Source organism: Propithecus coquereli, unplaced genomic scaffold (assembly GCF_000956105.1).
Source record: "Propithecus coquereli isolate 6110/MARCELLA unplaced genomic scaffold, Pcoq_1.0 Scaffold155, whole genome shotgun sequence".
Classification (NCBI taxonomy): Eukaryota; Metazoa; Chordata; class Mammalia; order Primates; family Indriidae; genus Propithecus; species Propithecus coquereli.
Genome location: NW_012139969.1, coordinates 1,088,347 through 1,106,588, shown reverse-complemented (window position 1 = coordinate 1,106,588; position 18,242 = coordinate 1,088,347). Strand labels below are relative to the sequence as shown.

Below are 18,242 nucleotides of genomic sequence, written 5' to 3'. Positions count from 1 at the left end.
AAAAAAAAAAAAGTTTTATGAAACTTTTGTGAGGCATTGACTTTGGGCAAGTTTCCTAACCTTTAGGTCTGTTTTCCCTTCTGTCACATCGAAGGTCCGATGAGGTTTTCCTACTAGGCTCTCCAGCTCTGACCTCGTGCAAATCTGAGTAGAGTTCTGTGGTGTAAGTGGATGTCAGCAAGCATTATGGAAGTTCAGGTGGTAGCTCAAGTGTGGGAATAAGCCAGAGCGCTGGCAGCTCAGATTCTGCAGAGAAAAGGGACTGGGACTTTCCTCTGTGGCTCTCAGACTTGAATTGGCTGGGCCATTTCGTGCCTTGGCATCGGGGTGTCCTCATCACCAGCGATGCATTTTAGTTTTTTCCCCCCTTTTGTAGGAACATCCTATTTCTGGGCAGTCTTCTTGATCATTGCATGGAGTGATTCTGTGCCCAGTGGAAAGGTAGGACTGCTGGCCTCTGTGCCTCCCACCCCCTGCCCCCTTTCTACTGCTTAATCAGAAAGGTGTCCCTTAGCTCCTTTTCCAACCCACCGAGTTTGAATTGATCTCCCATTGCTAGTAAGGGGCAGGCAGGCTCTTTCTCGTTCCTGCTAAAGTTACCTGACAGCGGAAGGTGTGCATCTGATAATTATAGCTCCAGTGCTTCTAAGGCCTGAGTGATTGAGTTAAGAGCAGTAATCCTGATCTTATCAGGCGGGTTTTGTAGTCCAACAATGTTGCTTATAACAGTATCTGTTTTACTTCCTGGGGCTCCCCTCTCCTAGGATTCTCCTGTAATCCTGCCCATTAGCCCCTTGTGCATGTCTCATTGTCTCCTGGAGTCAGTTAAAACTGGTGGGAGGGCAAAGACTGTTTTTTTTTCATACCAAGATCTGGGAATTGGACTTTTAACATTACAACATCATTAACCAGGCCAGCAGTATAGAGCAGTGATAAATGTGGTACGTGTAATACTTACAAGAGCCATGGACCTGGTCAAAGATAAGGTAGTTTATATTGTTGTTTATTAAAAAAGAAAAGAAAAGAAAAGAAAAAAAAACAACTAACAGCAGCCATATTCAGCCTAAATACTTTAGTTAAATTTTGTATTTTGAAGCAGTTTATTAGTATCCGTGACCTTGGCATCAGCCCCTTTGAAGTCTAGTGATTTTGCTAATGACTACTTTCAGATTCAGGTCCTAAAAATTTGCCTAGATCCTTGACCTTGGGGTTCATAATTTATTAGATTAGAGAGTAGACAGGATGGAAACACTTTACTTTTGGTGTCTTCAGAGACCTCTCAAGAATCTTTATAAAAGGTGGCAGGATGCATAATGGTGATATAAGGACAGGACAGTTTCTTAGAGGTTTCAGAATATTGGGAACCCCAGCAAAAACTTGGTAGTTTAGCCCCTGTACTTTAAACCCTAAGAAAGAGTTAACTCTTGCCTTGGGGAAGAATGAGGAATGGGAACTAAAATTGCTTTGGACATCTGAGCTGTGCTTTAATAAGATATTCCAGGTGGTCAAGGAGTAATCCTAAAATAGCCTAGATACTTAATTGCTTTTAAAGTCAGGCACTCCTGTCTCTGGGGAGGTACAGCTCTAAGGAATGCAGTGCTGGCTCCTGAGATCTTAGAGGCGTGGTCTGGTGGAGTTGGTTTGTTTGTTTTTTTTTTCTTTTTCAAATCCTGGTAAAAAGAAAGGCCCAAGGTAGCCTTCTTGGGTCAGGAGATGTTTGTTAAATCTCCCCTTTTCTCCTCTCGGGAAGGTTAGCAGTAGGCTTTTGGCTCCTGCCTCTGCCAGCTGCCCTCACTTGGCTTTCTCTAGGGCTGTGGGATTGGTTTTGTCAACCCACCCCCTAGACAGTGGTCTGTTTTCATTAGTGCTTAAAGGCTTGCTGCTTGATCTGCTGCCCAGCTTCTATTTGCATCAGAACATACCTTTCTCACTATAAGAATTCAGATTAATCCTTCTCTTTCATTCCCTCCGTCCAGATCCAGCTGCTTCTCTGACTTGGCTGCATCTTAGGACAGTCTTTCTCCCAGTTCTATTGCTCCCTTCCCTCCTAGGCCGGAGTCTCACAGAGCCGCCCAGCACGGTGCTGGCTTTCCCTCTTAGATCTTCAATACTGTTCACCAAAGTAATATATTGGCATTATAAATCATTACTGAGGGGCATTAAGAATATATTTGATTAAATGAAGAGTCATACTACTCTCTTACGTGAAAGACTAGACACTGAAAGCATCAGTCCTATGGTGACTTATTCCATAATTTCAGTGCAATCCAAATCTTCTTTGTTGGGCTGGGAGGGCGGTGGCAAATGATAGGTCTTGACAAATGATTCAAAAGTTAATCTAGAAAATAGTAACAATTTTTTTTTTTTTTTTGAGACAGAGTCTCACTGTGTTGCCCGGACTAGAGTGCCGTGGCGTCAGCCTAGCTCACAGCAACCTCAAACTCCTGGGCTCAAGCGATCCTCCTGCCTCAGCCTCCCGAGCAGCTGGGACTACAGGCGTGAGCCACCGCGCCCGGCCAATATAAAATTGTCGGTGGCTCACGCCCGTAATCCTAGCACTCTGGGAGGCCGAGGCAGGCGGATTGTTTGAGCTCAGGAGTTCGAACCCAGGCTGAGCAAGAGCGAGACCCCGTCTCTACTAAAAATAGAAAGAAGTTAGCTAGACAACTAAAAATATATAGAAAAAATTAGTCGGGCATGGTGGCTCATGCCTGTAGTCCCAGCTACTCGGGAGGCTGAAGCAGGAGGATTGCTTGAGCCCAGGAGTTTGAGGTTGCTGTGAGCCAAGCTGATGCCACGGCACTCTACTCAGGGGAGTAGAGTGAGACTCTGTCTCAAAAAATAAAAATAAAAAAATAAAAAAATATTAACACAATTGGCTTTTATCTAGTATATCCTAGGTGGTCAAATGTTTGTATAATACATCAATGAATATGATGAAAAAAATTGAAAAGTGGAAGTCCCCTGTAATCCGGATCTAATTAGGTGTCTGTGTACATTTATATGTATATACGATATTTTTCCAACACAAATGGGTCATCAAAGCAACCTAAAACGTTGATTTAATCATTTGTTTTTCCTGTTCGGAAAATATCCACTGCTTCCCCACCGTTCACAGTTCAGAGTTAAGATTTCCTCCTGGTATTCAGGGCATCTCACAGCCTACTTCCACCTTAGCTATTCACACTTGCTGTCCTTCCATGCTCCCTGCCAAAACATGCCTTGTTTACCCCCACTCCATGCTCACCTAAACCGTAAGTCTCCCCTCAACCCACTCTTCAAGGCCAGCGCCCAGCCTTTTCTTCCGCCTCCTGGGTACTGTGTGTTTTGGCACTTGTTGCCTTGCGCTACTAAATGCTTTGTGTGTGTTCAGCTTGTTTTTACAACTCTGTGATAAAATCCCAGTGGTGGGAACCACTTTTGTTTTTTTTTAGTTTTTTGGTATTCTCCTCAGAAGCTCGCACAATGCTGTACCTGGGGTGGATTCTCAGGAAGTCTGTGTTGAATGAATTCGTCATTGGATGTTCACTTCTCAGGACAGAAAGGGCCCCTAGAGGCTGTCTTGTCCAATCCTGTCTCATGTTGGATTCTACACCATGACATCCCAGACAGATGGTCATCCAGAGACAGGAAGCTTCCACCTCCTGGGAGGGCTCACTTCATTACTGGGCAGTTCTAGCTGTTTAAAAAAAAATCCTTCTTCTGTAGACCTGAAATCCTCCTTCTGGTAACTTCTGCCCAGTCACTATAATTTTGCCCTCTCGGGCTTTAGAGAGAAGGAAAAAAAAAAAAAAAGCCTGATTACTCTTCCACAAGGCAACCTTTTAGTTTTTCAAAGGTAGTGAATCTTTTTGTTTCCCCTCTGTTCGTTGAGATGGGTTCCAAGGTTGAGACGCTGCGGAAGCACTATTTTAATTTTGAGTAGCAGTGAGGTTAGACCTTGATTGATTATTTTCTGAAGGCTTCGTGGGTGCATGTGACCGTGCCACCTGCCATATTCTTCTGGTCCATTCAGAGGTGTAACTCTTTTCTCTCTCTCGCCTGATCCCCCCTGTCTTCTGGGGGAGGATGGGGCTCATCCTGCCATGGATGATCTGTTTTGGAGGGAGAGCGAAGAAGTTAGCAATTCTTATTTTAGTACCCCCAGAACCCCAGATAACTCCCCTGGGCAAGTGTGGTTTTCATTTGGCTGAAGTACCCGCATGAAACCAGTGAGATAAAACAGGGACTAAAAGGACCTCCCATCGATGGAGCTGCCCAGTGCCATGGCTTGTGCATTCTAGCATTTTGTGAACAGAGAACTTTATTCTCACTTTTTTTTCTCCCTCTCTTCCTTCCTCATCTCCCCACCCAGAACACTTTCTACTGTTCTTTTATCCCATGGGGCAGCGTGGTGTAACAAAGAGAGCCACACAGGCCTGAGTTTAAATCCTGACACTGCCACTTAGAAACTCTGAGACCCTGGACAAGGTACTTGAATTCGAGCTACTGTTTTCCCATCTCTAAAATAACCACTTCTCCATTACAGAAAGAAGTGAGAAAATGCTTGTAAGGCTCCCGGTGCAGTCCTTGGGAAGCAGAAGGCACACAGACACTAGCTTCCTGCTCCCCTTTCTCCTCCCCTCAACCTTCTTTCGCTGCCATTTTTGAGGGATTTAAAGGCAAAACACTGTGTAGTTTTCTTGGGGAAAATGAGCTGAATGTGGGTATAGTAGCCAAAGCTAGTCTTGGGTGGGTATGTGGGAACAAACGGTCAGTTTCCTGTGAGCTCCTGGTGAGATCAAAGATGTTAAAAGAGAATTCTCAAGTAGAGGAGGCCGAGAAGGCTGTAAATGGCAGTAAGTGACGGCTGCAGCTACTGTGGGCTCCCCACAGCATTTCAGGGCTATTTAGCACTGCTGCCTGCTGCCAATGGGCAGCAAAGCCTGCTCCCGGCAGGTCCGACTTCATGCAGTCTTCGCCCTTCAACTGAAATGCTTTCCTGTTGACCCCTCTTGATCCCTAAAATGTTAGGCTGTCTCTTTTGGGGTGTGTTTACCCCACACGCCATCTGCCTCTGTCGCTCCCTGCTTTCTTCTACCAGCACAGCCTCAGTCAGCCACAGGCAGCATCCAAGAAAAAATTATTTCTGGGCTCATAACTCTAGTAGTCACACTCACATCCTGTTGATAGGCCAAGAAATCTCCTGCACATAAGCTTGAATTGCATAAGTGAGCCATGTTTTATAGTAGTTGGTCAGAGTTAAGAACCAAGAAAACAACTGCTTAGGCCTGTAACCCTCCCAGTGAAAGGAGGAGGGGAAGACAGGAGTTGTGGGGTTTGGGGGCCCACAGGGGAGCCCATCTCTGTCTTCTCGATAGTTGTGTCAGTGCTTTCTGTGTACTAGGGTCTGGGGATACCCAGACAGGATGCCTACAGACTGGGGACATAGGGGCACAAGTAGCCAGAACATGAGGCGACAGAGCCCAGAGCAGAAAGGTGCTGACTCTGCGGGCTGTGCAGAGGCAGGAGGCTCATGGAGGAAAGGGTGCTCCACCTGGTCTAGGAAAGGCAGGCCGGGCTCAGGAATTACTCTCACCTCAGCCAGAAAATTCTGGGAGGCGGGATCAAAGTTTAACTGCCTCAAGACAAAGAAATTAAAGCACATCGGACATTTCTCCACAGCCCCAGCTGAATATTTTGCCTTGGAATTGGACAGAAGACACCTCTACTCTGGGCAACAATTTTTCCCATGTTTCTTTCAACAGAGTAACAGACAGTTTCTATCTGTCTCCCTGTCTTCTGTGGTCACTGAGCTAGAGGCATTTCAAGCCAAGTGGGTCACACTGAGTGGGCTATGGCTAGTGCAAGTTGTCACTCACCATCCTGCTGCTCGCTTCTCATGCAGTTTGGGCAGAGCTGCAGAAGCCGAGAGGAGCTGATGGCCCCAGCCCCCAGCCTGCCAAGACATTCTGCTCTGTTCGTGGAGTTGAGCTCTCGCACTCTGGTGTTTATTTTCACACATAGTCACATAGTGGTCACACTGGCGTGCTTGTTTTCACACTCCTCTCCTGTTGCGGACAGCCCTGTCTGAGATTCTGGGTTGTGGATTCTGTCCTCTCTACCCAACTGAGCGTTAAATAGTTTGAGCATTCAGAGTGCCTGGAAGTTACTGTAATTAGCAAAGAAGGTGTTTTCATCTCTCTTGGTGACTGGCAGAGAAAGAATCCTCCTGTGAACAAGAGATCAGCTTCAGAGCTCTGGCCATCGAGCTGCTGCAGTAAACAGCTGACATAACAGAAGCGGCAATGATCCCCTATTGAATGTCTTTCAGCCGATGGGGGCTCCCGGGATAATTGACTTTCCAGCAGGAATTACTGGCTCAAACAAAATCACTGAGCATTAGGGCAACCTACTGAATCCTTTGAAAGGGGGAATGTAACTCTGTCTGGTTTTGCTGACCTGACAGGCATAATTCATCTCGATTATTCATTGTGCTAGTTGCCGCCGGATGACACCAGATTTCTGGTGACTGTAATTACAATGTGGGGAGAGTTTTAGCTTTTTTTTAAAAAAACAACAAGCCTCCTGCTTGGTTACTGGCTTCCCTGAGCTGAAGGTGCCATAGAAAGGTTTCTAACAGTATCTGCCTTGAGAGATGATGAGTGCACACAGTCAGATAGCATTCACTGCGCACTTCCTTACGCGTGTCTTTACCAGATAAGCCGGGAAACAATTTAGTGTAGCCTGTTTCATTTCAGCTGATAGGGTGTCACTTCTTGTTGGGTATACTTACCTCACTCTGTGCTGAATTGCTGCTATCGGGGAGTGGGTCTGCATCTCAGAGCCCACTTTGAGTAGGGTAAGTGAAGTGTGGCCCCAAAATATACACGAATAATGCCTCCTGCTTTATTATAGAAGAAGGGGGAAGAGAAAGGAATTCAACTAGGCTTTCATCTCATTGGCATGGTTTTAGAATGAGATATCTGTGCAGTCCAAAGAATTTTGTGCCAAGAAACCTCTGCCGCCTCACCCCGTGTGCCCTTCCCCCACCACATACACACCCCAGCCAGCTAGGTCGCATGCGTGTGCATGTGCCTGTGGTCCTGGGGGAGAAGCGGGAGTTATAGGCTCTTACAGGCTCAGTGTGTCCGGTCCCATCCACTGGGTCCTCCACTGACCAGTGGGTTGTGGATGAACAGCAGTCATACCATGAGATTTCATACTCCCCACTAGCTCGTAGTCTTTGAGTATATGTGTTTGTATATTTTTTGAAGAGGTACTTAATTGGTGTGCCAGGCTATTGGCTCTGTTGGGGACAAAGACACCTTTGCTGTCAAGGAGCTTACCATATTTTGGGGGTGATAGATACTTCCAAAGTAATATGTTAAATTCTAAGGTAGAAATGGGCAGAGATTGCTTCTGAGTACTTAGTGCAGCTGCAAGTGAAGGGAAGGCTTCCACGGTAGAGATGCCTGGTTTGAGGAATAAGAGTTGCCTGATCGACTAAAGGTAGGAAGCCAACTTAAGGAATATAAACAAAGCCCTGTTGGCCATTTCCTCTTATTCAGTTGAATGGTATTGCTTTAACCTAAACTTAAATTAGGCTTAGGTTTTATAATTTCTCTAGTGAAAATGAACTCTCACCCTAGTGGCACAGAGTCTGTACCTTGGGAGTGATCTCAGGCTAGGGTGGCCCTCAGGAGTTACCAAGGACTTCTTACCATTAGGCTTAGGGCTTCTTTTTTTTTTTTTTTTTTTTGAGACAGAGTCTCGCTCTGTTGCCCGGGCTAGAGTGCTGTGGCGTCAGCCTAGCTCACAGCAACCTCAAACTCCTGGGCTCAAGCGATGCTTCTGCCTCAGCCTCCCGAGTAGCTGGGACTACAGGCATGCGCCACCATGCCCAGCTAATTTATATATATATATGTTTTTAGTTGTCCAGATCATTTCTTTCTATTTTTTAGTAGAGACGGGGTCTCGCTCTTGCTCGGGCTGGTCTTGAACTCCTGACCTTGAGCGATCCTCCCACCTTGGACTCCCAGAGTGCTAGGATTACAGGCGTGAGCCACCGCACCCGGCCAGGCTTAGGGCTTCTAATGGCGAGGCTTGGCTGAGGGACCACAACTCCAAGATCCCTTTGGTCCTTTCCCCCCCCACTTACAGTGTTGTGTGGGAAACCAGGTGAGGTATCTTTACAACCTGCAAAAAAGTGGTACATTTCAGTGATGGCTTCTGGAAGATCAGCTGGGAATGAGCAGGTTCTCAGCAACCTGGGCCTTTGTGTCCTCCTCTTCAGGATCATCAAGTAAAAATGACACCCGTCTTTCTCCAACAAGGTAAAATCTTCCACCTGACTCCCTCTTATTCTAGAACCATACTCAAAAGCGAAAAAAAGGTGTCCCTGTAAGGGTGGCAGAGGTGGTCACCTGAGCAATCTTTTATAGTGTGAGCCAGGATAGCACCATTGCTAAGAGTCTTCATCTTCCCCCTAGATGATTGCCCTGCCCTCTACCACTCATTCTCCTCCTATTCGCCTGTCAACTTTGCATTTTGTTCCCTTCTAGAATGGTGGTCTGGCCTGGAGTGATGATGCAGATGGAGGCCGGGGAAGAGAGATCTCTCGTGATTTTGCTAAGGTCTGTAATATGTCCTTTGTCATAAAGATAGGGACAGTTCTGCAGTGAGTAGTTGTGTCCGATTCACAAGGAATAAGGACAGGAGTGGCCAAAAAGTCACATTTGTAGGTATTTAGATGGTCGTAGTAGCTCTGATGTAAGACTTCCTGCAGCAAAATGGAATTTTTCATTGTGTTTTTTTCTTGGGGGATCGGGATTGCAGCTGTATGAACTGGACGGCGATCCTGAAAGGAAAGAGTTCCTGGATGACCTCTTCGTCTTTATGCAGAAGAGGGGTGAGTGTGCCATCTGCTCGTCATTTTGGTTCAGTGAATATTTATTGAGTGCCTACTGTGTGCTAGTCACTGCTAGCCATCCGTGGACAAGAGACATTTACTGCTGATTAGTTCTGGATTTAGCCAAACAATTTACAGCCAGATAGAAGAGGGCAGAGAGGGCCTTGGCAAAAAAATGGATGGAATGATCATCCACGTTTTGGCCTGCCTTATCTCTGTCTCTCTTCTAATTACCTGGTCTCTGGAATCATTTCAAATTCAAATATACTTTTATTTTAGCCTTGTAGCTGCCTGGGCTTCACTTATACTAGCATGTGGGGCTTCTTGTTGGTATATCTAGTCTTACAGAGACTGAGAAAGGTAAGTTAAAGAATAGAGGCCACTCAGTTTTGGGGAGGGTCTGAAGTGATCCATGGAAAGGAAAGGCCAACTATTTTTTTCTTTTCTGTTGGCTTTTGATTTTTGCATTCACTGGCTTGGTTGGAACATTCCTGCAGTTTAATTGTAGGGTACAATGGCATCTGCTTTATAATGTACCCCCGCAGTTCTCTGTCCTCCTCTCCTCACTCCTCACCCCCCAGTAGCCATCTCCACTGTGGACCATGATGTGACTGAGTCTTGAGCCCAGTGACTCAACTTCCTGGCTTTATATCCTGTCACAGCAATGGGTTCACCAGGTGGGGCAGCTCTCAGGAAGCATGGCCAGAACCTCAGGTTCTCTACGACAAGGTAACCTGTGTGGCTCCCCCTTCATCACCCTCAGGACAAAGCCACAGGAGAGAGATGTTCCCACCAAACTCTTCCCCAGGATCCTACTTATATCTGATCATGCATCCCTTGGTGTCTGTGTCAGCAGCTTTATTGAGACCCGGGAATGAAATCTTCCTCTTTATCCTCTGCCGAGGTATAATGGCAGCCCCCAGCAGTTACGTATTCTGAGTTAACTTCTCTCCCTCTCTCCCTCTCTCCCTCCTCCTCCCCCTTCTTCTCTCCCTCCTTCCATCTCCTTCCCCTTCCTTTACTTTCCAAAGCCTTATTGCCTTTTTGGTGGCATACCTATCACTGCTGGTTGCATAAAAAGGCAATGGAAAGTTTTGAGTCTTGGTCCCCCCAGTCTCCAGGCCTATCAAAGCAGTCTAAGCAGCCTTAATTAGTTTACTCCTCCAACTGCTATCTGGAGCTGCATGTGTCAGTAAAAACAAGAATATAACCCTGAAAGATAATGTGACTGGCAGCAATGAAACTCCCTAGTTGCCCTGCGAGAGAGAAATCCATTTAATACTTTGGTCTCCCCTTCCAATTACCTTTTAATTATTTACGAGCTCCGCAAGCCCAGCTGGTACAAACCCAGGAGCTGATCCTGTCTCAGAGGGGCCGCCATAGCAATATAGATTTTAATCAGTACTGTAGCTCCACTGCTTTGTTTTCTACTTTATTGTTTTTCTCCCTTCCCAGAAGGATTTTTAAAGGAAAATGGAAGTTAGATCAGCTGAGAGTGGAGATCAGTAATTGTTTACTACCATATGTCCCCACTGGACAAGGAGCTTCTCGAGGACAGCCACTTTTTCATTCCTTTGTGTCCCCTGTGCTAGCACAGGGCCAGGTGAAAGGTGCTCAGGACATGTTTGCTGTATGAGCAGTCTTGTTGTTTTTCTTGACTCAGCTTGCCATGTGCAGGGTAGCTCAGCTGCCCTATAATTGGGGTCTGAAGCGGAGAACAGGCTTTGCTGCATATACTGCTATTCTGCAGCCGCGGGGACTGCAGAAGAGCGGAGTGCTATCTAGTACATTTCTGAGTAAACCCCGTGCAGGAGTAAGTGACTCCCTTTGATAATGTCAATTTATCATTATTCGGGTCCTGAGTAAGTCTTTGTCCTGTCTTCAGCACTTATGTCAAATATTTCACTATTTGCTGACATTACCAATAGAAAGGAGACCGTTTAGTCTGCTACTTGTTAGTTACTCTAATACGAGGTTTCTCAGCCTTAGCACTGTTGACTTTTGGGACAGCATAGTCCTTTGTTGTGGGGGCTGTCCTGTGTAGGATGTTTAGTAGTATCTGTGGCCTTACCCACTAGATGCCAATAGCAAGCCCCAGTCATGACAACCAAAAATGTCTCTAGACATTGTAAATATCTCCTGGGGGACAAATTTGCACACTGTCAAGACCCCCTGCCATAGAAGGGTAGGGAAAGAGAGTAAAGATACAAAGTTCCTCTGCAGAGGAAAACTCTTTATGGAAGTCATCTTACCTCCAGTCAGGTACCTGGGAGTGGGGCTGTGTCAGGTGGTACTTGCGAGCTCCCCTCCTGTGAGTGAGTGTCAAAGGAGTGGATGCTGGCACCCCATCCTGGGCTGGAGTGCAGAGAAGGCCTCTGGGAGGAGCCGTGGCTCCAGTGTATCGGAGGCAACCCCTTAGATGGAGGCAGAAACACTAGGGCACTGTGTGGCCCTGGCACAGTTGGAGGACCTCTTGTCTGTGGCCTGGACCCAGAGGCTATCCTGGATTGGTCAGCTGGCACCAGAATCTGAAGAGCCGTGTTTGGCCAAGAAGTTGGTACTTCAGTCTGTAGAGTAGCCAAGTTATTGAAGGCAAAACAAGGGCTTTCGGGAAACTTGCTGTGGCTTTGTTGGGCTGCAGAGGGGAGATGAGGCAGGAAAGTCATGTGGAGGTTGTTCCCTTTAAATTTACGGTGATCTCCTTCCTAGAAAACCCTTGTTTGGTAGTCTAAATTAGAGCTGGTGGTTGAAGAGGGCTGGAAGCAGATTGTACTTTTAATCATGTGAAGCTTACTATCTTTGCTCTTTACAGAATAGTGAGACCAAGGCCCCCTAGACATTTGCGACTTATTTGTCACTCCCAAAGTAGTGTCTGGGGCACTCAAAAGGCAGGTCTTGTTAGCTGGGACCAAGGAAAAGCCTCACAGACCTCAGCAGCAGGTCAGCAACTCAGCCTCCAGAGCTCATGTGAAGGATAAGCAGTAGATTTCATAGGAGCCGCTGCAAACAGCCTGAGTTTGAAAGGCCTGGTGATGCCCAGCTGGGCTGGGAGTGGGGCTGGGCTGCTTTGACGCAGCAGGCAGCACCCGCAGAGGAAGCAGACGGAGCTCCAAGGGAGGCAGCACACAGCAGGCTCCCCCAGATGACTGCAGCTGCAAGTGATAAAGCAGCTGTCCAGTAGAAGAGGACAGGCTGTAACTGCTGCTTTGTGCTGTGTCTCTCGCTTGTTAACATGTTTAGGTGAATTGACTGCAACAGATGGGCCTTTCAGCCCTCAGCACCTTGGTTTCTAGGCCAGACCAGGGTGACTTGCACCAAGGTAGCCTCCTCCCCGACCAGCAGAGGAGCCTGCCAGTAGAGGAGCCCGAGCAGAGTGGAGTGGGCTGAGGCTGAGACGGTGCCCCTCGGGCTCACTGTCTCCCGCAGTCTCAGGAAACAGCGCTGCTGCAGCCGTGTTCGAAGGCCTGCGGAGGTGAAAAGAGCTCTGGACCGACGAGTGCAAAGCCAGGGCTGGCACTCCTCCCTGCCCCGTGATCTTGAGCCAGTCTTTTCCCTCTGGTGGCCACAGTTTCCTTATCTGCAAAATGAAAGAGTTCATTTAGAATTAACTTGAAAGTTTCTGTGTTTGTTCTTACATATCCATGATTATGTCTGTTGAGTTACTCTTGGTGAACAAAAAACAAAAGAAAATCCCCTTTAGGAATTTTCTATCAAAATAATTATGTGAAAACGACACCAAGAATCTCCAAGACCAAATGCTTCACCCCTTTCCTTGCTGAGCAGTGCGTTTCTTCTTTTGCTTACTGAAGCCAAATTGAATTAAACATGTTGCCCTTAATTCTGTTTCTCCCGCTCCCCAGACTATTCCTCTAGAAAAGACGGGTTAGATTTCAGATTCTGGTGCTCCTTTTTGCTTACCTTATGCTGTGTCTGCGTGTGTATGTATGCAAAAAATACACACTTCTTTGCCAAAAATAATGCCAAACAGTCCTAAATAAAATTGTCTAGCTAATTTAACTCACTGTGGGTGGTTTCTGAGATATCATACCCTCACAGATTTTCCATTTAGTGTTCCAGTTCCCAAGGGGAAGGACTAATTTATGAGTCTAATAAGCAAAGGCTATGTATAAACAATGCCATTTTTCCTTCAGTGTGAAAGAAAGGTTTGTTCCCTTACTCCCTAGGAGGTGAAGCAGGATTATGGTCTTCCAGAGAGTCAGGATGGTGATGATGGTGGTTTTGCTATTATTTTTACTATCCCATGTACTTTACAGAACTCTTTCATCTCATTATCTGATCTGCTCCCCACAGCTCTAGCTCTGTGGGGTAGAGCGAGCAAAGGTTATCACCTGTAGCCATAAAGAATCCGCCCCGTGGTTAAGTGACTTACCTAAAGCCACAGAGCAGACTCAGCACTGGTCCCCTAACTCCCAGGCCAGTGTGTACCCTTCTGTACTGCCTGACGAACTTGTTCCCTAGCTCCAGCAAGCCCGTCGCTCCCTCCCGGGGCAGCAGGCAAGCCTTGTCTGTCCTGCAGCTTTCGGGGCCCCACAGACAGTGCCGGCCTGCTGTCCAGAGAAGGTCTGACAGCACCTAGCTGGTTAACATGGGGTAGAACTCTGTGCAAGAAGGGCCTTCATGCCAGGGAAGGGCAGATGTGACAACTCACAGTGGCACAGAGGCTGCCATGTGTCAAGGCAGAATGGGGTAGGGGTGAGGCGCACAGGAGAACGCCCACAAGCAAGGCTCACCTTTCCTGCCCCAGCCCCATCTGAACACACCAGGCTAAGGACTGCTCGGGCTTGTGGAAGACAAGTTTTGTCAAGACCTCACTTGTAGAGCTGCCCTCCTGCCCCCACCACTTCTGTTCAAGGCTGCAAACTGACCTTGGTTTTCCCGAATGGATTGTTGGATCTGTTTTTGATGTGTATATACAAAGAATTGACTGTGGGAAAAGGGCTTGGTCTGCCTCAAAGTGCAATTTGAGTGTTTTTCCTTCTGTTGTGTGCTTATCTATCCATCTCAGGCAAGGAAATGTTCATGATATATATTGCCTTGCCTTTTGGTGGAAGCAGTTTCTCCTGTATTCTTTGTATCTTGCAATAAATGGTTTGTACTCTGGACACCCTTCCTGATAGACTAAAATATATTTTCTTTGTCAGATGAAATAGGCTTTGGGCCTTCATTTTCTAACTTTATCCCCAGAGGAAAGACTAAAATGCAAATCTTTAAGTCTTAGGATTAGCCCTTTGTCTAAGACTAGATATTTTTCTCTCTCCTAGTAATCCAGCTGCTGTTGATAAACATACTGTTTTTCTTTTCCCCATTTTTAACAGTGATTTAATATCCTATAAAAACCCAGTTTTCCATGATAATGGGAAAGGAGCCTGGGTTTTCAAAGGCACAATTAATTTGAATAGCCCACTTTTGTCATTAAATTCAGCCTCTTCCCCTTTGAAATCTTTTATTGGTACTTCTAGCACATGGTAAAATTGAGTTATTTGATAGTTTTGCCTCTTTTGCTCCAAGGTGAGCCAATATTTAGTAAATCATCAAGGGTTGGTATAGAGAAAGGTTAAAATGAGGGTTTGGCCCACTTACACTGTGGGGAAGCTCTGCTGGGTCTTGAAAGCCTACTGGGACGGCCAGCAGCAGAAGCTCAGACAGCTGTGCACTGCCCAGGCCAGAAAGCCCTTGAGGTATGCCCCTGCCTGGGCACGACTGAGATCAGCCGCAGGCTAAGCAGAGAACTCCACAGTCCACCTCCCCCTGACTCCTTGGCCAGCTTCTCTGAATGCAGTTGTTACCGAAGGACGTGGCACAGGCATAGCACTAATTTTACTGTTAGCCATAACAGAATACGGTATCACATGTATTGTTGAACTTCACCTAAAGAGATCAGTGCAGGCTGGAGTACCAAAAAAGGTAATGAATTTAAAATTAGCCTCCCAGGTTGTAGAGCAACCAGAGCTCCCATGCCTCCCTGATGGGAGTGTAAATGGGTGTAACCATTTTGGAAATCCATTCAGTAGTATTCACTAAAGCTAAACACGTGCTGTCCCTGTTACCCAGTGTCCGCTCCTGGGTGCATACCCACCAGAAATGAGTGCTTATGTTCACATAAAGACACCTGCAAGAATGCTCATAACAACAACTTGTTATAGCCCAAACTGGAAAAAATGCAAACATACCGGCATAGTCACGTAGTGGAATACTGCACAGCAGCAAAAAAGCATTGACTACTGCCTGGCACACCTGGGATAACTCACAGCCTAATGTTGAGCACAAGAAGCCAGACACAAAAGAATATGTGTTAATACTATGTGATTACATTGATGTATAAAGTCCAAGAAGGCGTTTGTCAGGATAATGGTTACCTCCAGGGTGGATAGGGAGGGGCATGGATATTGACTGGGGAAGTTTTCTGGGGTGCTGGAAATGTGTGTGTTGATCTGAGGGCTGGTACGTGCGTGGATATGGAAGTACAAATCCAGTGAGCTGTATACTTAAGATTAATGCGCTATATGTAAGGTAGACCCACTCAGTGGGCAGTTGGAGGTAGAGGGCTTAAGCTCAGCCCAGTGTAGGATACTGGCACGTCCTTGCCTCTGTCCTGTCTGTGGAACAGTCCATCTACAAACTACACTGCAGACTGCCAGACACTGCTGTCAGTTTCTCAGAGGGAGATATTTTCTACATAAACAAATCAGGGAAAACAATCACCAGTCATTTCTCTGCTCATTTCTGGGGAGCAGGACTAGAGCAGGGCAAGACTTAATATGCAGAGGAGTGGTCAGGACGCCTGCCTGCCTGTACATGTTCCCTGCTTAACATGAGTCTTACCTCTTCTAGGCTCATTGGTCAGCTTTCTTGACAGTCAGGCTCTGGAAATGATTAATGATCTCTTTCAAAGCCCGGAAAAAGCAGCAAGGGTCCCTGGCAGGGCCACGCCCTGGGTCCTGGGCCCTCACCCTTGGCCAGTAGGCAGGAAGGCAGCCATGTAAGTCTGTCTGGAGTCGCTCCCCTGATTGCTTCTGGTCTTCGCTAGAACATGCGCACTCTCTGCAATCTCCCATCTTTGTCTCCAGAGCCACAGGAGGCCATCTCTTCTCCTTCTGCCCTCACCCCTACCCCTCATCTACATCTCTGTTTTCTGAGTGGTAGGAAAGAAAGCAAAGTGCCAAGGAGCAGCTTTTGTTTGGCTGCATCTGCACTGGAAGCTCCTGGTCGCAGCTTTGGCTGCTAGTGCCAGGCCCAGCAGAATTCCCACCAACAAGGGCTGAAGCCCCAGGAGTCCTGCCAGCCTCACTGGGCCTGTGGCCCTCATAAAAGCCTTTTACATCCGTCCCTGGGGCTGTCTTGGGCTCCCTGGCTGAAATCTGATAAGGGCCCTCTTTGTTACAACTGTCAGTCTCCTTTATTGAGGAGGGAACTGGAGACCAGCAGCACTTCTTGGGGTACAGATAAGGCCCTGGATTCCTGTCAGAGAGAGCATGATTAATTACCCTCAATCCCAGCTCCTGCTTTGATAGCAGTGACTGACAGTCCACAGGCTTCCCCATCAGGTGCTCACCCGCCTCTGGGAGGCGTGATGGGGGCAGAGATTCAGTCTCCTGCAGGGCCAACACCACTGACCCACAAAGAACTCTCTTCAGTGGGTATTTGCCTCCTTCCTGGCACTCTGCAGGTTGCTTTTACATTTCTTGTGAACAGAGGCCTGTCTCTCTCAGGTGAAGAGCCTCCTTAGAGGAAGATATAATACAGCCCAGAGACCCCTTGCTCCCTTCCCTGAAAGGCTGTAGAAGGAGCCATTGCTTGAAGCAGGCGAGAATTCCACTGGACCACCAGTGCCATTGCTTGTGGACATGAACTTCATGGACCTGGTCTTTTTTTTTTTTTTTTTTTTGAGACAGAGTATCACTCTTTTCCCCGGGCTAGAGTGAGTGCCGTGGCGTCAGCCTAGCTCACAGCAACCTCAAACTCCTGGGCTCAAGTGATCCTTCTGCCTCAGCCTCCCAAGTAGCTGGGATTACAGGCATGCGCCACCATGCCTGGCTAATTTTTTTTCTATGTATTTTTAGTTGTCTGATTAATTTCTTTCTATTTTTAGTAGAGACGGGGTCTCGCTCTTGCTCAGGCTGGTTTCGAACTCTTGAGCTCAAACAATCCGCCCGCCTCGGCCTCCCAGAGAGCTAGGATTACAGGAGTGAGCCACCGCGCCCGGCCATGGACCTGGTCTTAAGCCACATAGGGGGCCTTCACAGACAAGATCCCACACCATCTGTTTGTTTCAAGATCATTTGGCAACATTATTCCATAATTAAGACAAGTTCCTAAAACCAAGCTAAACGAATGTATGCTGTCCTAAGCATATGCCCTCAGCCGTTTGATAAGTCACATTCCATGTGACTATAAAGAGGCTAATTTTTAATGCAATTTTTACAACTGTAACAATGTTGTCCTTCAAAGAAACCATCCCAAATGGGTAGACAGTTAGTACAATAACTACTCAAAATGGATTTGTAATTCCTCTCTGGGGAGTTGCCTTCAGAGGCAGTTTGGACCACACTAGAAAATCTGTCATGATTTATGTCCAGACCTTCAGTCAAAAATAGTGTAAACCGCCTGGTCCCTTCATCCTTTTCACCTGGCTTGCCTCCAGGTGAATGATGGCCATCTCCAAAAGCAAAATGTATTCTCTATGTGTGAAGATTTGTCACCATTGAAGAGATTCAAACGAATATAGTGCAAACTCCGAAAGCTATTCACAGACAGAGTTCCAAAGCCATGTGGTATCTGGCTGTCCAAGGTGACCTTCTGAAGGACAGCACTTCTTCAGCTGCGCAAGCCCCGCTGTGCTGGTTCAGCACTCCGCCCGCCACATGTGTACCATGTCTGTCGCACATCTAGCCGCCTTCTGCTCATTAGCACCTGTCTTCCCTTCCCTTTGACCCCACTCTATGGAGTCAGAGTTTCTTTGCCATCTCCAAATCCCCAACTCTCCATCCATTCTTCTCCTATTGCTAGTTTTCTTATTGTGGGACCTGGAAGGAAGCAAAGAGCCTAACCACTCTGGGCCTCAGTTCCCCTATCGGTTTAATAAGGGTCATGACCCTAATGGCCCATGCTAGGACCTGGGAAGAGAAGGTGACTTCTGTTCGGGGGGCTAGAGCATTAGACACGTACAGCTAGTCTCCTCAGGCACACCACAGGCAGGAAGCAAGTGTATTTCAAGATACCCAGCTGAGCTGGGCGCAGTGGTGCACACCTATAGTCCCCGCTACGCAGAAGGCTGAGGTAGGAGGATCGCTTGAGCCCAGGAGTTCAGTCCAGCCTGGGCAACACAGCAAGA

The 18,242-nt window shown here is 47.1% G+C and overlaps 1 protein-coding gene across 1 annotated transcript in view; it reads left to right on the top strand.

The window, feature by feature from the left end:
- ARID3B (AT rich interactive domain 3B (BRIGHT-like)) overlaps positions 1-18,242 on the top strand; it is a 49,006-nt gene that overhangs the window by 21,096 nt on the left and 9,668 nt on the right. The window contains exons 3-4 of the mRNA XM_012640665.1: positions 8,544-8,615; positions 8,818-8,890. Of these exons, the coding sequence (XP_012496119.1) occupies positions 8,544-8,615; positions 8,818-8,890 (145 nt within the window). The remainder of the gene's footprint in view (positions 1-8,543; positions 8,616-8,817; positions 8,891-18,242) is intronic.